Consider the following 15892-nt stretch of genomic DNA (forward strand, 5'->3'; position numbering starts at 1 on the left):
CTCTACCCTTCCTGGTTGTTGTCACCGACCGGCTCGGGCTGGGAAGATCGTTTATCGTGCTCTGAGGACGCGTCTGTGGCGGAGCCCAAACCACCGCGCCACAGTCACGTCCTCGCGCCACAGCCACTCAAGCCCATTTTCATTCTCCAGCGTGTCACCGTGAAGGGAGACGCAGCACTAAATCGCCAACTTTCGAATATTCACGCCCTGAGACCTTCTCCGACACATTCGGACGACTCGTGGAGTTCCCACTCATCATCCACGGCCGCCTCCATACCAGCGGCCTCGCCTTCTCCCGACCAGGGTATATCCCTTCCCATGTCCGCGCCTATAACGAGCTCTAGGCGCGTCAGGCTGCCGGTTCAGTTCTCTGATGACCAAATCGAGCACACGGTCACATTCGCCTCTCGGTACGGTGAAAGCGTCTCGCTCGCGGAGTGGGCAAGGTTGTCGGAGAAGCGGAAGACCCACTTGGGGCTCGCATGCCCGCACGAGCGGTTGGATGAGCTATTTCCGGACGACGCAAAAGTTTTATTCCAATGCCATGTAAGTCCGGTTGTATTTTGTATTGGGTTGTGAAACAGATTGTGGGCTAACTTCGCCGCCTATGCGACGGTGGACGTTCAACAGTGGCCGGGCTATGCAACAAGAACGCGTTTTCTCGACTTGCCATCCGATATCAACGATATTGGCTCGAACTTCACCACAGTAAACCTCCTTGACATGGTGTGCAAGGAGCTGCTCAACTGGATACTGAGGCTGACGGTACGGCGTTCTCTCTCCGGTACTTTTCGCCCCAACTGAGCTAACGTCAGCGCGTTTGCCAGAATGACAGGCATATTACGTGCCGAGACCCCCGTTGGGCTATCGGCCTGAACCAGATCACGTTCAAGCATATATATGTGTCAGGTGTGGTCCGGACCAAAGGCTATGTCGCGAAGTGGGTCCCGGTCCTCGAAATCGACTCTACCGCGCTCTCTATGGCCGCCTAGCGGGGCCAGTTCATCGATATTCCCTATTCCTATACCCTCTTTAATTCTTATCTACTAGAACGTTCATACTACTACGAATATGATCCGTAAACTGATATGTCCAGTAATCTGCTAAAGTTGGCCAGACACATCTGCCTTCGGAGGCGGCTCGCAGGACCCAGCACCCTCTTGGCCAGATTCGAACAGCGTGAGTGACCATGTCGTTATCTCCGTTCAGAGTCAGGTCACCTGCAAGTGACCGCCGCCTGAGCCAGAGCCCGTCGCGGACGCTGACATCTCCGTGCCTGGTGCGTGTGAACCGAGGTTCTTCCCCAAGCTCCATCTGAATACCTGACTAGCCCAATTCATGGCAGTTTCCAGTACGTTCTGGAGACCGCAGGAGGGTTCCGTCATTCATGCTACCGTCTGACGAAGCATGCGGCCGCGGGTATAGGAGGGAAAGACCGAAGCTGCCACTCGGCAGCTTGAGACTCGGCACAGCACCGCACAATGCCATGGTATGTGGACGGTCGCCCGTATGATGGTCTCCGTTTTTGAGTCGCTGTACAATGTCCGGATAGGAAGGTGCGCCTGCAGCGGCGTCAATGCAGTACAGGGTCGTAGACGGCAAGGAATCAGAGCGGTGCGTTCCGCTTCCTCAGCGTTCGTGTATCCTCCGACACATAGGATCTTTCAGGTAATGACATATGTTGTCAAGCGACGGTAAATGTCAACGATGCTGTCCTATCTGGCGCACACTTCGGTCCGTTGGCCATTCGAGTTGCGATGCTACTTGCCCGATAGCAATGTTTCTTGACGGGCGCGTGTCGACGTTTGTGTCCATGGATCTTTCGCCATGGATTGCTTGGCCTTCATCCGGTCTGGCCGTCACTTGGCAGGCCATTGATCTTGATTCCTAGCCTGGAAGATTGTTCACGGAATTTACTACTGTAATCTTCAGGTTTGACAGCGGACGTCTACGGGTGTACGGCACCATCACCCAGCACGGTCCCACACTGGTTGTGTGCTTTGTCGCTCGACCGTGAACGGATCGTGATGATTTACCGAGGGCACGATGATAAGGATGATCAAAGTTGAGCTCTACTCTATGGGCGAAATATCCCTGGATCTCAGCTTGGATGGTATGATGAAGGCTGTGCCGCCTGTCATATATCAGTCTCGATGGCACAACACTCCAAGTATAGGCACTTTCGCCTAAGAGACCATGTTTCCAGCTGCCATGTCTGCATGAAGCCCTGCTGAGGCGAGAACGCTAGCACAGACTCGAGCACACTAGAGCGCTTGCAACCGACATCTCAGCTCCCATCGCGACCCCATCTCGTCCTCCGTCCTTCCGACGCCAAGCATCTTGCGCATGGTCTCCGATAACGATATTGGCCATGCCGCTTCTGTACTACAGTATCTCATGCTTCCCGGATCTATTGGATTGCATCTATCGCGCGCACCATCGGCGACACATCCAAGCTTCCCCGCCAATGCATTTCCATCGCGGGACACGTAAGTCAGAGAGCATAATGCCATCCTCACGTGTTCATAAGATTAGCCGAGAGAAGGGGGTCATGCGGGGTGCCGAGTTCTTGCAGTGCAGTTGTCAGAGATCCAGTGGGGCTTGCAGCGCCGTCGTCGTAAATACAGGGCCTATTCCGACCCATCGACTCGCTGTCCAGAAGGTCTTAAAAGTAAGTACGGCGCGGTACGCAAGTGCTCCGACGGTGTTCAGGAACAACGAAGAAGCACGCAAGGCGTCTAACGAGTGTTTTCGAGGAATCCATGTGCCTCGCTGACACCTTGACAGTGTTCTCAGAGGCTACCATGTCCTGCCGCCGGTGTCCAGTCGATTGCACAATAGGGCCAGGAACGTCTCAGACACACGTTTTGGAAGGAAGATAACTGTTCTGCAGCCTTTTTTGTGCACCCGCCTTTTGAATGCCTGGCTTTCCGATCGCCCGAGGATAGGACGGAAGGGGCAGGCATCTGTGGCATTCTGAAGTAGGAAGGGGAGATCTGATGGCGCGCGTCCATGTGGAAACGAGGTTTGTCTACTTGGACCGGGGATGGCGCAATCGTCCGAGTGGGAGACTGGTGTGCTCTGGGTAAGTGCCTTCCGTTTACCCAATCTTCGCCGCATCCACATGCAGAAGACTGATGGGAACCGACGGACAGGTCCCTTGGGGCTCCGGGATTCGAAGAATTGCACAACGCGCCTATGCCATGTCGTACTCCGTCGGGCCAGCCCATGGCGCTGCAGCCCCGCGTAGGTATATAGCTAACACGGGCCGCCTGCTCGCCTTTCCTCCCCAGCAGTTCCAGCTCGGTACTCGGCTTTGCCCACGCCCCTCGTCAGCCTTCGCGCTCCGCGTAACCCATGGCTTCTAACGACGGCGTCGAACAGCTGCCCCAGCTCTCTGCTGCCCCTGCGGGTTCTCCCGGCTCGTCTATCGACGAGAAGGCCGAGCTCAAGGGGGTCCAGAAGCGCCTTAGCTCCGACTCCTCTCTCGACATCGACATCAAAGAGAAGCTCGATGACAAGGCGGAGGACCCCTATGCTCACGATGAGGTGGTCTACGTGAGGGGCGAGCCCGTTATCAGCAGTGGTGCCGACGTCTCTCGCTTCCTCGTTGACACGCGCGACGATGGGGATCCGGCCATCACGTTTCGGTCGATAGTCATCGGAACCATCTTCGCTGGTCTCGGAGCAGCGCTTTATCAGGTGTGTGATGTTCTGTTCTTTGCATGACCTGCGTATGCGCACTACATACTCATATCTACTATTTTCCTAGATTTATCTGTTCAAGCCTGTCCAGGTCACTGTGTCCACCGTCTTCCTCTTACTGATCATCTGGTCCGTTGGCATCTTCTGGGCGAAGTACTTCCCAAAGGCCTCGTGGGTTGAGGGAACCCGCTTCGCCTGGCTCGCTCCAACCTTGCGCTTCATCAACCCAGGGGAATTCCGTATCAAGGAGGTGAGTAGGGCCTTTTTTGGTGAGGTCACGTCTGCTGACAATGCAATCCAGCATGTTATCGCTTCCTTGGTTGCGTCCACTGCGGCTGGTGGCAGTAGTGCCGTCAACAATTTCGCGGTGCAGCGAGTAAGTGCCTTGATGGACCGTGTGTGCCGAGGACATGGAGCATTGACAACATATCCAGCTGTACTACGGCACGAATGTGCAGGCACTCACTGCTATCCTGGCCACGTTCTCCACAGCCTGCTTTGGGTACGGCCTAGTAGGTTTGCTTCGTCCACTCACTGTCTACCCGAGCGAGATGGTGTACTGGTCGGTAGGTTATCATGCCCTGTTCAAGTTAGCGTTCGGTCACTAATCTTGCCGTTCAGAATCTTCCTGCAGTCAACATATTCCAGTGTTAGTTTGACAGATGTCCTTCAGCAGTTCCATAGGAGGTCGTCGTGCTCATCTTGCTCCTTTACAGCCCTCCACTTCGATAGTGCGACGAACCACCAGCGCCTCAAAGTGTTTTGGTCTGCATTTACGGGCATGTTTATATGGGAAATCTTCCCCGCGTACATCTTCCCTCTCCTGAACGGTATCAACATCATATGCTTGGCGACACAACATGTGCCGAGCGCGGCTCAGGATGTCGTCACGAACCTCTTTGGCGGTACGGACGGTAACGAGGGTCTGGGGTTCGCGAGCCTTTCCCTCGACTGGCAATATATTACTTCCACGTCAGTGCTCTTTACTGTCGCACGCAGGAGCTCTGCTCATTCGCCGGGACAGGTTTGTGAGCTTGCCACTCGCACAACAAGGTACGGTCCACTTGCCAGGTGCACACTCCACCTCCTGACTCCATGATCAATAGCCAACTCGTGGATCGGATACGCTGTGTGCTACATTGCGATCATGGGCATCTACTACTCTGATGCCTGGAACGTGAGCACCACGTGTACTACATCCCGCACCCGTGCAGTCGCTAAGTGCTCCTTGGGCAGTCAAAATCATTCCCGATGCTCTCTACCTCGTTGTTCGACCAGAACGGCACGCGCTACAACCAGCACGCGGTCTTCGGTAGCACTTTCACGCTCAATCAGACCGCGCTGGAAGAGGTCGGTTTGCCCGCGCTCACAGGTATGTTCTCTTGTTGGGCCCACAGCTGCATGTGACCTCCAACGCCGACTGTGTACGCAGGGTCAAACGCGTGGGCGAACCTGTGCGCAAACCTGTCGGTACGTCCAATGGAGACCGGCAAACAAAAGATTGAGGGAGGTCACTAACTGTCTATGAAGATCGGCGGATTGATCGCGCACTGCGTCCTTTTCTGGGGGCCCTATGTCTGGGATTCCTTCAAGCAGGCGTATAACGGGACCCAGCCCGATCCCCACTGGCAGGTCAGCTGATAGACTTACGGCTTAGCCGTCGGTGCACAATGCTGAAAGATACCTACGACGTAGATCGTCCGCAAGAACTACAAGGAGGTTCCCTACTACTGGTATGCTGGCCTGTTGGTCCTCTCGTTCTTCGCTGGTATGTCTTTTCCCCGCCCTCAATGGTCGCGTGTAGTGATGATGTGCGTGCAGGCTTGATCGTCGTGCTCAAGGGCGAGACGACGCTGCCCTGGTGGTCATACATCATCGCACTCATTCTGGGTGCTTTCGTTGCCCCCTTCTCCAACCTCCTCTTCGCGCGGTTGGGTAACGGCATTGCAACGAACCAGCTCATGAAGATGGTTGCCGGTGCTGTCAACCCTGGAAAGCCCGTCGCGAACCTCTACGTACGTATCTGCAGCACGTCGTCTCGTATAACGTCGATTAACCTCAAGACCAGTTCTCAATGTGGAGCCACGATGTCATCGCGACGTCGATCAACCTTGCCGGCGACCTCAAGCTTGGCCAATACTTGAAGATCCCCCCTCGCGCGATGTTTGCCACTCAAGTCTGGGGCACGATCTTGGGCGCAATCGTCAACTACGTCGTCATGGTCTCGGTTGTCGATGCTCAGCGAGACATCCTGCTTGACCCCAGGGGTACCAACATCTGGAGGTTTGTGCCCGCTTCGAAGGCGGATCCAAATGTTCGCTCACACTCACGCCCCCATCTAGCGGACAAGTTCCTCAGAGTTTGAACAGTGCCGCCGTCACCTGGTCGCTGGCTAAGCAGCTCTACGGACCTCACGGGCCGTACATTTGGATCCCCCTAGGTCTCGTCTTCGGGTTGGTCCCAACTGCTATCCAATGGGCCATTGCCAAGGTGCGTCATGCTGCACTCTCCCCAGAGTCAAGTGCGTTGTACTGACGCGTAATCACGCGTTCAGAAATGGCCAGTCATTGGCGGTGTGAAGGTCGACTCCGTCATCCTCCCCGTCATCTACATGTACTCCGCCTGGATGTCCGCCGGCACGAACTCGCCCATCTGGTCATGCATCATTGTCGGCCTCGTCTCACAGCTTTGGCTGCGCAGATACTACCCGGGCTGGTTTAAGAAGTACAACTACATCGTCGGCGGCGCCTTCGACGGCGGGTCACAGACGATGATCTTCATCCTGTCGTTCGCCGTGTTCGGTGCCTCTGGAGTGCCCAAGCCCTTCCCTGCGTGGGCGGGCAACCCCGCTCAGGGAAACGTGGACTACTGTAACGGTAATGGGGCTCTGGACTGAAGTGACGGACCTCGGTGGTTCCGTTGTACCAACAGGTGGTTTATTCTACGATACTCTGGGTACGATACTTTTACGGTATACGGTATGATGTCTTACGATCCTTATTCCGGGACACGTGCGACGCACGGCTTTCATGTAAGAATAACAAGGAAGTGCGCGACTTGTAGAGATAACGACATCAGCCGTGCCCGTGGTGGAAGCGAATTATGACCCGAGGTGGATAAAGCGCGAAAGTCCAAGTGAGGAAATGTTTGCGACAATTCTACGCCACGCAACATGCCAGCCAGTAGCAATTCCCAGAGAACAAAGACGTACGAAGACCAGTGGGAACCGTTATCGACATGTTGCATGGCCCAACCATCCTGAATTTCCCCTGCTTGAACCGTAGGTTCATTATCATTTTCCCGTCGTGACAGAAACATCGTGGAAGGGCATGACTTGAGATGGTCTACCGCGTTTCCTGGGGAGCGTAGATAGACAGGAGAAGTTTGTGCTGAAGATGAACCGAATGCGTTTAGCACGTCCTTAGAACGTGTGAACATCTGACACCTGCGATATACCCGGTGGAGAGAAATATTCACTTCTTTATGAGATCAATCGCATGCTATAGCGTAGATTGTTAGCTATATACGCAGTGCTCGTGCCAAAATAGCGGCACATCAGCAATCCGTTCAGATCACTTGATGGCTTGATAACACTTAGGGGCACTTGAGCGTCCTGATCCAGAGAAACCAAGCCGCTGCTAGCTACGCCAGACATATCGACCATCCTAGTCTATGACGCGAGGTGATGCAGAGACCTTTGTGATGGCGTCTGAAATTCACTGATGTACTCGCATATGACTTCGGGGCCGCCGTCAACAGGCTGTAAGATCGCGAGCACCTCGCACGCAGCTCCAGGGTCGCATATTCCGTAGATGCTGTATTTTTGGAGTGCTGCCGCCTGCGGTAGGGAACCTTTGAGAAAGGATAGATCTGAATAATGTACCATATTGCGCTGCCTCATGCTCCAACACTTGGGTGGTCTCTTAAGCATGGAATCCATCGCTGCATGGGCGGAGAGGAATCACATATGATCAGGCAGATACGAGTACAGGACAAGGCACTCTGTGAATGACAGACGTCTGGAACAACGAACGAGGGTATGAAAAGTACCATAAGCAAAATCGACGCCGTCCTGACGGATAGCATGGATATATACATTCTGACGTACTTAGACGCAGGAGATGCGAAGCGAAACAGGGGTCATCAGTTTACCGTACATCTTTTGCGAACTCATCTGGGATGACGTGCTGCAGCCGACGGCCCAAGACGGTTCCATCCCCTGCTGCAGACCACAACATCGTCCCGTCCGGAGTAAACGCAACATGCGAGACCCAGGGACCATGGTCGGAGAGCGTCGCCAAGCATGCTCCATCACTGGTTTTCCACACCCTCACCGTCTCGTCATTAGATGCAGAGGCGATGTACTTCCCGCACGGGGAGAAGCACGCCTCCGTCATCCACGACTTGTGCCCTTCAAGCGACTGGACCGTCGCACACGTATCCGCATCCCATGTCTTCACTACTTTGCCGGCCGTTGAGAGCAGCAGCCGGCCGTCCGGAGAAAACACCACATAGCGGACTGGCCTATTTTCGTGCGCCTGCCAAAACAGAGGCTCCTGTCCAGTCGCGACGTTCCAAACGTGGAGCTTCCCATCGTCATATCCAACGGCGATGTGTGAACTCTTCGGGTTAAATGCGGCTCGAAGAGAATAACGCTCGTTGTATCGTTGCAATGGGAACGCGAGGTATGCACCAGATACAACATCCCAAACCCCACAGGCGTTCCCGTTGTGGATAAGCAGCCAGCGCCTGTCAGGGGAGAACAGGAGCTCGTTGAGTTTCGTCTTTTCGGCGTCATTTAGCGGTAGCAGCCGGAAAGTTCGTGCATCCCAGAGCCGTATAGTATTGCCGTCTCGGGATGCAATATAAGCGCCGTCGCTGGACCACGCGCATTTGTTGCAGACGATAACGTGGTCCTGGAGAGAGGCGACTTGGTGTGCGCTGCCGCTGATGTCCCAGATTGCGACCGTCCGATCCCCACCCGCGGACGCGATATATCGGCTGTCTGGGGAGAATGCGAGATCATGCACCTCTCCGTCATGGGCAATCCACTGTTGCGAGATACACGCATCTCGAGCATCCCATAGGATGATCGTAGAATCGTCGGAGGCCGTCGCAACCCAGCTCCCATCTGAAGAGATGACAAGTGTGGTGACAACCGCGTCGTGCCCGGGTTTGCCGGCTACGCATGTCAATGTTCGGGTCAGAATCATGGTCAGTAGATGAAACTCACAGTATCTAACTTTTTCACTCAGCGCCCAGTCCTCGCTTAGTGGACGGAACCACCTGTTCATCTCGTCAGGCCAGGAGATCGTCTTGCGCGCATTCAGGATTAGGCCATCAGGAACTCTCAACAGTACGCGACGGGAAGGATACGTGAGCAGGATGTCCTCCAGGGCCCCACAGAGCTCCAGGTTGACAGCTCGACGGCATTCCCTGTATAGGACGTCAACGGTGTGATCCCAGAGGACTAGAGTGATATCTCTGATCGCTGTTTGTTTCGACCTGAGCAAGACGTTGGTGGCATGTTGGAGCTCCTCAGTCTGGGCTTGTATCCACCATGTTAAGGAGTTCTGGCGAGCGTCGCCCGATTGGGGAGGCGGGATAGATGATGATTCTAATTTGAAGTACATGAGGTATACAGCTAGGAGACGGAATGAGATACGAACCAGTATATTCCGAAATCGCAAGCGGATTAGCGACTGCATAAACTAGCACCTCTTTGATGTATTCATCCACATTTTGAAGTATCTGAAAGGAAACCGAGAGAGTTACAATCGAGGAACATGGATGATCACGATAACGCTCACATTCAGCGTTCGCAGCTGCACTCGACGGGACAAATCACGTTCCTCCAGAGGAGTGTCGGCAAGTAATGTGAGACGCTCGCAGGTGAGGTTTTCGATGTTCGGAAAGGCTGATAGGAAGCGTATGAAGGCGGATCACGTTTGGAACCCAGCACTGCGGATAGTGAGGCTCCGGACGCTAGTCACAAGTTGCAGATCGGGCTGGAGGAGCTGGCTGCCGACCCTAAACACAAGTATGTCCCCCTTGAATGCGACATGACGGAGACCGGGGAGGATGGACAGCAGTGGGAATACGGAGAATTTGTCCCACGGAAACGACAGAGATCGCACAAGAGGCTGAAGGTGTGGTTGAGCCTGGACAGCATCGTAGAACTTCTTGAGCTGTTCCTGGATCTGTATATCGACATTGGTAAAGAGAACGAAAAGGCTACGGGGATGGAGTTGGCTGCAGGTCAGAGCCAAAGTACACAACGTGGTCTTGTCGCCGGAGCAGTGGTCGATGGCCCTCTCGATGACCTCCCATGGAAGCGCCGGGGACTGCGTGGTGGGATGCAGGGAGCTTGCAAGGTCGTTCAATGAAGAGGGCATTTGTCGTCGTTGGGTGATGCGGCGAGCTTGAGATGAGTAGGCGTTTTCAATCCTTGAGGCCACTGGTCGCGTTGAGAGGCAATTGATGGACTGATGGACTAGCCGAGTGCCCCGCATTTGGCAAGCGAGCGACGTCGAGTTTCGCGTTCCTTCCCATTCTACGGGCCTACCGCTCTCAACAAGACAGGGGGAAACATGGATTTTAGGTATATCAAAGACGAGAGCCATCTACCTCGATTGACGCCAATGTCGAGGGACTTTGTGCGAGAGGACCAGTGTCAGCATCATTCAGAGCTTTCGGAGAGGAGTTGAGCGGCTAGTCTCGGCTAGCCCATCGGTCCGCATCGATATCAATTGTTTCTCAACGCAACCAATGACCAGTGGCCTCAAGGATTGAGCATCTCTAATAAGCTTTTTCGAGTCCTTGCCAGTGCCCTCAAGGCGTTCAGTAGTCTCAAGTGGCTGTCAAGTGCCTGACCGAATGCTGATGCAGGCACCTGTGATTGAGACAGGCCGATGTCCATGAGTACCTTCATGGCAGGCTTGACGTGCGACCCATTCTGAACCCCGCGAGTATAGACTCTTCACACAGCATGCGATATTCAAACGAACCCTTGCGAGCTCCAGCCGCCTGCAAAGACAGGTGCTAGTAAGTCTCACATATTGCACTTATCTGAAAAAACACGACACGCTCACCATCTGATCGACTTTGGTTAGTGCGACGCTTCGAAGGCCCTGTAGAACTTTGTTGGCTTAGGTACAAGCCAATACGTGCCAAAGACACATACAGTCGCCAACTTTTACTCATGAGCTTCTATGTAGCTGGCGAAGGCGATGTGCTGCTGGAACTTGCGGATGCATAGCCGAAGATATTCATACCCATACAAGCAATGTGGATATTGAACAACTCGCATGTAGCTCTAGATGTACTGACATTGTAATCCAGATGCATACGATCATGGTATAGCTGGATACGATAGACGACTCGAACTAAGCATACAAATAAACCTTAGGAGGACATACAACGTGGTGTGGTGAAGTACAATGCGCTATCCGACGATGAGGCGAGTTATATCCGGGAGTCCATGATGACGAAACATGCGATTCGATGCGACCTAAGCTGGCGGGAGATTACTCTGTTGAGGGGAAGAGATGACGTCGTCAGCACAAATCTAGGACACATGGCAATGACGATTTGAGGAAGGGCAGTTGTACAGCGCATCAGAAGGAACAATTGGCAATAGTTTGGGTTTTCTCCATGTCTGAAGAATCAGAACAGGTCTGAAGAGTGTCATCTCGTGCGAGCGTGCTAGACGGAGACAGTGAGGGCCAAAGGGGGAGACAATCACTCACGCGATGCGATAAATTAGGTAAATGAGGCAACGTGTCGTATGCGGCAGAGCAATCTATGGGCATCTACGTCAGCGGCGGATTCAATGGACGAGCATCATGATGAGAGTCAGATTAAAAAGGCAATGTTAGGTGTCCTCAATACACTTTCGAGTTCGGTACAGGTCTGAGATTGTGTCATCACAGGGAGCGGAATGATGTATGCAACGCTTACAAACAGCTCCTTCCAAAATGAAGAGACACTCACCAAAAGAGCAGTGAGCAGCAGACAGTTCATACGGAGATGGAGACTGGGGGCATCGACGTCGGAAGTGGCCTGAACCGCATCCTGGATGGCGCCATATCACCATACGCCCAGTCCTCCGCATCCCCTTGTTCCTCTTCAAGAGGAAGAGCGTCGCAATCCTCCACGCACACGCTGATCCCCACGCCTTCCTGCGGCTCTAATAGGATCTCAGGCCCAGGGCCCCGGCGCGCGCTCGCCTCTTGCACCTCGAGCTTGCGCAGCGCGGTAATGAGGTCATGAGCGAGTGGCGTGGCATTTGGAGGATCTTCGCGGATCTGCTCCCAGCCTACTGGAGGAGAGCCTGGAGGGGAGATAAGAAAGTTCTTCTCGTTGGCGGGCGGACGGAGGTAGTAGTTGTGTTCCTGCGTCTCGTCCGACTCGATAGGTGTTGGATCAGCGCGGTAAACGCGGAGGATGAAATCAGGCCTAGGTTGGTCGAGAGTCAGGATGTAGGCAAGAGAGAGCTAGGAACCGACGTACTCGTGTTGCGTCTCGCCAAAGGTCAGGCCATCGTTGCTCTCCTTGGCCATCTCTGCGTCGTCTTCTGAATAGTAGACCATGATAACACGCGCGAGACCCTTGATCGGTGCCCATGTGTGCAAAGGACCATATGTCGAAAAGTGACTCTTGAAGGCCTGCTGGATGAGGGGCTCGAAGAAATGAGGGGGCAAGCGCGTTATTACGAGTGTGTTGGTGCGCTGTGGCGACGCAGGACTCGACATCGTCAGCGACGGTGGCGAGGTGGGGGAGCCAGGAGATCCAGGAATGGAGACAGTCAAGTTGTGCACCATGGCTGCAAAAGTCGTTGAGGAGAGGGCGTTAGCTAGAGATAGAGAACGGTGGTGGAGTGGAGGAAAGAGCAGAGAGCGACCTGTTTATGAAAATTCATGATTGCTTATATAAGTGGAGCGCTCTGCTGGCGCTCACAGGACATCGGTGCAAAGGCGCTGCCTGACGCTGCGCATCTCAACATATCCGCATTACCTCGACCGCTTTGCCTTCGCCCTGCCACTCGGGACCAACGAGGCACACATTAGGGGCTATGCTAAGCAGAACTCTCATGCTACCAGATCACACTGCAACTATTCCTGATTGATCCCCCAATCATCGTACCTCTCGGTCCTCCGACATCGGCCTGCTATGGAGGTCCTCTCTAACCGGTTCCTGCGATACCGTCTACTTACACAGGGCTTGATTCAAAGCAATATTGGCTCGTTTTCATCCTTGAAGAACGCTGCGGCACGGTCACAAGTGTCAACGGCGCCAAACAAACAAGTACAGCTACATCAAGAATTGATCAGGACTACCCACAATTCACATCTGCAGTCCACGTCGTCCGATGCCACCGCCACGGCGGAGACGTTATGCGCATATAAGTGTTCTAGCAGAGACACCTAGACGGAATATGTCTTAAACCTGCTCGCAGCAAGCATATTGATCGGATTGGGTTATGCACCCACGCACCGCTATCCGATGCCCGGAGCCTGGGTAGGCATGGGCGCAGCGGTGAGTGCTCATGCCACCTCGCCTTGGCGTGGTTGAGGCTGCAAAAAGCAGGTAAGGGGAGCAATCATCTCAGGCACATTGACGAACGCGGAATTGTATACAGGTTCGCGCCTTCTGGAATCGCTCGTAAAGCAGGTTGTCGAAGGAAAGACGAGTCAGAATCCTGAGGATAATAGCATTCCCAGGAGAGTAGAGAGCAGATGATACTGATCCTAACGCAACCCCAGGACACTAAGTGATCGTCGTCATGAGTTTCGCATACAATACAGGAAGAGCGGCCTCGAGTAATGCATATCCATTCTGACCTCACACTCGGCAGCCCCCTCTCCCGTATACCTCGAATGCGGCCGTGAGCCTGATCTACAACAAGACGTCAGCGCACAGCCCTCAGAATGCGCAGTGGATCTCCGGATTCCCCACGATGCCCGCAGTCCTCGAGCTCATGCTCGCAGTGTCCATCTTCGCAGTCAGACCCCATCGAACCGATGGCACCGCGGAAAGAGATCTTGCTACTTAGCCCAATACAAAAATTCATGTGCTGATCTGACATGCTAGGGAAACCGTGTGCCCTTCCCATATCAACGGTAATTGCTTCACAAAGACGTAGCGCACCCTTGTGTTAGTGAATCACGTTCAACTTGATACCTGCAGCCCCTGAATGCATGGAGTACTCCAGCACAGCGGACGTGCAGTTCAGAAATGCCCGCAGCCCAAGGACGAACTGCTGCCGCCGTCGTATCGTACGGCGTTGGCACGGTGGAGGATAATAACAAAAACTTCCTCCTGCGAGAAGATCATGTCTAGTCCCAATCTCTAGGTGGCATCAGGACAATAGGAACAGAGTAGGCGGGATTTACTACACGCCGATGTCGGACAATCACGAATAGCAGACTCAGGTTGACCACTACCGCTCTTCATCCGAGACCAGAACCTGTACATATATCTTTCATCTCTCAAGAACTCATCGACGTGTCCTAGTACCGTCAAAGGCGACTGCAGAGATCACCTAGATTCTCTCCAACCTTGTCCTCTGCGATAACCAGATCCGTTCTAGATGCGCACCCCACCCGAACATTGACGGCAGTTGCTTCACAGCCCATCTCGCAGTGCAGGGCATGCAGTGGTTGATAGTACAACAGTGAAGAGCGTCAAATATACAAGTACAGCAGCTACATCAAATTTGACTGAAAACATCGATCAATACCTGATACGGCCATGGTAGTCGCATAAGCACGGAAGCACTCTAATAGTGAAGGGCATCTGAATAGGGGGCGATCATGAGCTTCGGACACGTCGAGTGAACTGACACATGCGCTACGCACCGCTCCGATGTTTGATTTGGCGGGATAAGCGCAGGGGCATCATGGTGACCTCAGTCTGCCTGTGATCTCAGCATTCCGCTGGTTCAGTGCCTCTATCCTCTCTTCCTTCTTGGCATCGTACGCCACCGTGACCTGGTTGAAGCTGTGGACATGGGATAATGAGTCAAGCGGCCATTTCGGGAGTCGAGAAGAGCGCAATACGACTTACGGGTTCTCCGGCGATTTCTGGAATTGCTTATAGAGCAGTTCCTAGAGGGAGGAGCAACTCAGCACTTCGAGCCTGGTAGACATTCCAAGAACGGGACGACGTACATGGTACTGATTCAGACGCAATCCCGGATGCTGAGAGATCGCCACCAATGAGTCTCACATATTCAAAGGTAGAACAGCAGTAGTTAGACATACCTCTGCTCTGATATTTGGCATCTCCCTCTCCTTGTATGCCTCGAATGCTGCTTTGAACCTCCTCTGTAATGAATATCAGGCACTGCCTCATGAGTAATCTGGGGAACGTGCGCCGTACCTCCGGGTGCCTCTCGAGATCTGCAGCCCTAGAACCGACACTCGCCTTGTCCATCTTCGCTGTGACGACCTCCAACAAGTCGAGCGCATTGTCGAGACCTGTCGCAGCGTACGACTCGACCTCCTTTGGCGCCCCGTCGTCCGCCACCGCTTCAACAGCACCCAAACCTCCCCCGGCAGCGATCGCCCCAGGCCCAGCGGGCTTGACGTCTTTCTTCGCCGAGCCCTTCTTCGCTGCTCCTGCCTTCGAAGCAGCCTTCGGCTTCGAGGCCGCGCTGGCCTCCTCTTCCGCGAGCAACCGGGCAAGCTCGGCCTTACGCGCGAGCTCGGCCTTGCGCTTCTCCTCTTTCTCTTCCTTGGCCTTGTTGGCCTTCGATCCCTGGGACCACTGCTCTGCCTCCTTGCGCTCCTGTGTACCGGTGTCACGGAGATCAGTCAAAACTCTGTGCAGGGTGCGGATGTGCGAGATGGGGGCTGCGTACCTTCTCTGCCTCCGCTGCGGCAGCCTTCTTGGCCTCGTTCTCGGCCTTTTTGGCCCTGCCGGACTCTTTCTTCGCGTTTCCTCCCTTAGGCGGCATGACTAGCAGGTCGTGATGTGGGTCGCAGGCACGACGATGGCGGGAGAATGGAACGAATGCGGGTTCTGCGTTGCTCTGCCTCAGCGAGTGATCGTGCATGATCGCGCCGATGACACACAATCTAAAGTTATCTAATCTAAGGCAAATCCACGTGACTCCCTCTACCATTCAATTGGACTCCGCGCGACTTGGCCTGGTAACTCGTTCCATCCCCTGAACTTTGTCCAG

At 54.1% G+C, this 15892-nt stretch overlaps 4 protein-coding genes across 4 annotated transcripts; 1 reads left to right on the forward strand and 3 right to left on the reverse strand.

The window, feature by feature from the left end:
- The first annotated feature begins 3077 nt into the window (after nucleotides 1-3077).
- On the forward strand, nucleotides 3078-6830 carry DICSQDRAFT_180015 (oligopeptide transporter). The gene is made up of 17 exons (XM_007364758.1): nucleotides 3078-3085; nucleotides 3156-3702; nucleotides 3773-3955; nucleotides 4007-4081; nucleotides 4140-4271; nucleotides 4327-4354; nucleotides 4422-4677; nucleotides 4730-4758; nucleotides 4812-4882; nucleotides 4942-5077; nucleotides 5138-5175; nucleotides 5236-5337; nucleotides 5401-5473; nucleotides 5527-5720; nucleotides 5774-5988; nucleotides 6048-6195; nucleotides 6260-6830. Exons 2-17 carry the CDS (start codon nucleotides 3358-3360, stop codon nucleotides 6599-6601), a joined length of 2367 nt encoding a protein of 788 aa, XP_007364820.1. The 5' UTR covers nucleotides 3078-3085; nucleotides 3156-3357; the 3' UTR covers nucleotides 6602-6830.
- A 1080-nt stretch (nucleotides 6831-7910) lies between these two features.
- On the reverse strand, nucleotides 7911-8897 carry DICSQDRAFT_23102 (WD40 repeat-like protein; the record flags this gene model as incomplete). The annotated part of the gene is made up of 1 exon (XM_007364759.1): nucleotides 7911-8897. A coding segment is annotated over one exon (987 nt), but the record flags the coding sequence as incomplete, so codon positions are not given.
- Nucleotides 8898-11236: 2339 nt separating this feature from the next.
- On the reverse strand, nucleotides 11237-12576 carry DICSQDRAFT_135709 (Calcipressin). The gene is made up of 2 exons (XM_007364760.1): nucleotides 12217-12576; nucleotides 11237-12162 (listed from the first exon to the last, which is right to left on the reverse strand). The coding sequence occupies exons 1-2, from the start codon at nucleotides 12525-12527 to the stop codon at nucleotides 11724-11726; spliced, it is 750 nt and encodes a 249-aa protein (XP_007364822.1). The 5' UTR covers nucleotides 12528-12576; the 3' UTR covers nucleotides 11237-11723.
- Nucleotides 12577-14603: 2027 nt separating this feature from the next.
- On the reverse strand, nucleotides 14604-15664 carry DICSQDRAFT_146407 (uncharacterized protein; the record flags this gene model as incomplete). Its single annotated transcript, XM_007364761.1, has 6 exons — nucleotides 14604-14706; nucleotides 14773-14813; nucleotides 14877-14906; nucleotides 14970-15032; nucleotides 15088-15495; nucleotides 15569-15664. The coding sequence occupies 6 exons, from the start codon at nucleotides 15662-15664 to the stop codon at nucleotides 14604-14606; spliced, it is 741 nt and encodes a 246-aa protein (XP_007364823.1).
- Nucleotides 15665-15892: the final 228 nt, after the last annotated feature.

This window comes from Dichomitus squalens (genome assembly GCF_000275845.1).
Source record: "Dichomitus squalens LYAD-421 SS1 unplaced genomic scaffold DICSQscaffold_9, whole genome shotgun sequence".
NCBI lineage: Eukaryota > Fungi > Basidiomycota > Agaricomycetes > Polyporales > Polyporaceae > Dichomitus > Dichomitus squalens.

Bases quoted from the DNA above. Each gene is read 5' to 3' on its own strand.
- DICSQDRAFT_180015 (XM_007364758.1), top strand. From the start codon at position 3,358: ATGGCTTCTAACGACGGCGTCGAACAGCTGCCCCAGCTCTCTGCTGCC. The intron at 3,703-3,772 runs GTGTGTGATGTT...CTATTTTCCTAG, and splicing joins TCGGAGCAGCGCTTTATCAG to ATTTATCTGTTCAAGCCTGT. The intron at 5,474-5,526 runs GTATGTCTTTTC...ATGTGCGTGCAG, and splicing joins GGTCCTCTCGTTCTTCGCTG to GCTTGATCGTCGTGCTCAAG.
- DICSQDRAFT_135709 (XM_007364760.1), bottom strand. From the start codon at position 12,527: ATGGTGCACAACTTGACTGTCTCCATTCCTGGATCTCCTGGCTCCCCC. The intron at 12,163-12,216 runs GTACGTCGGTTC...CGACCAACCTAG, and splicing joins TTTGGCGAGACGCAACACGA to GCCTGATTTCATCCTCCGCG.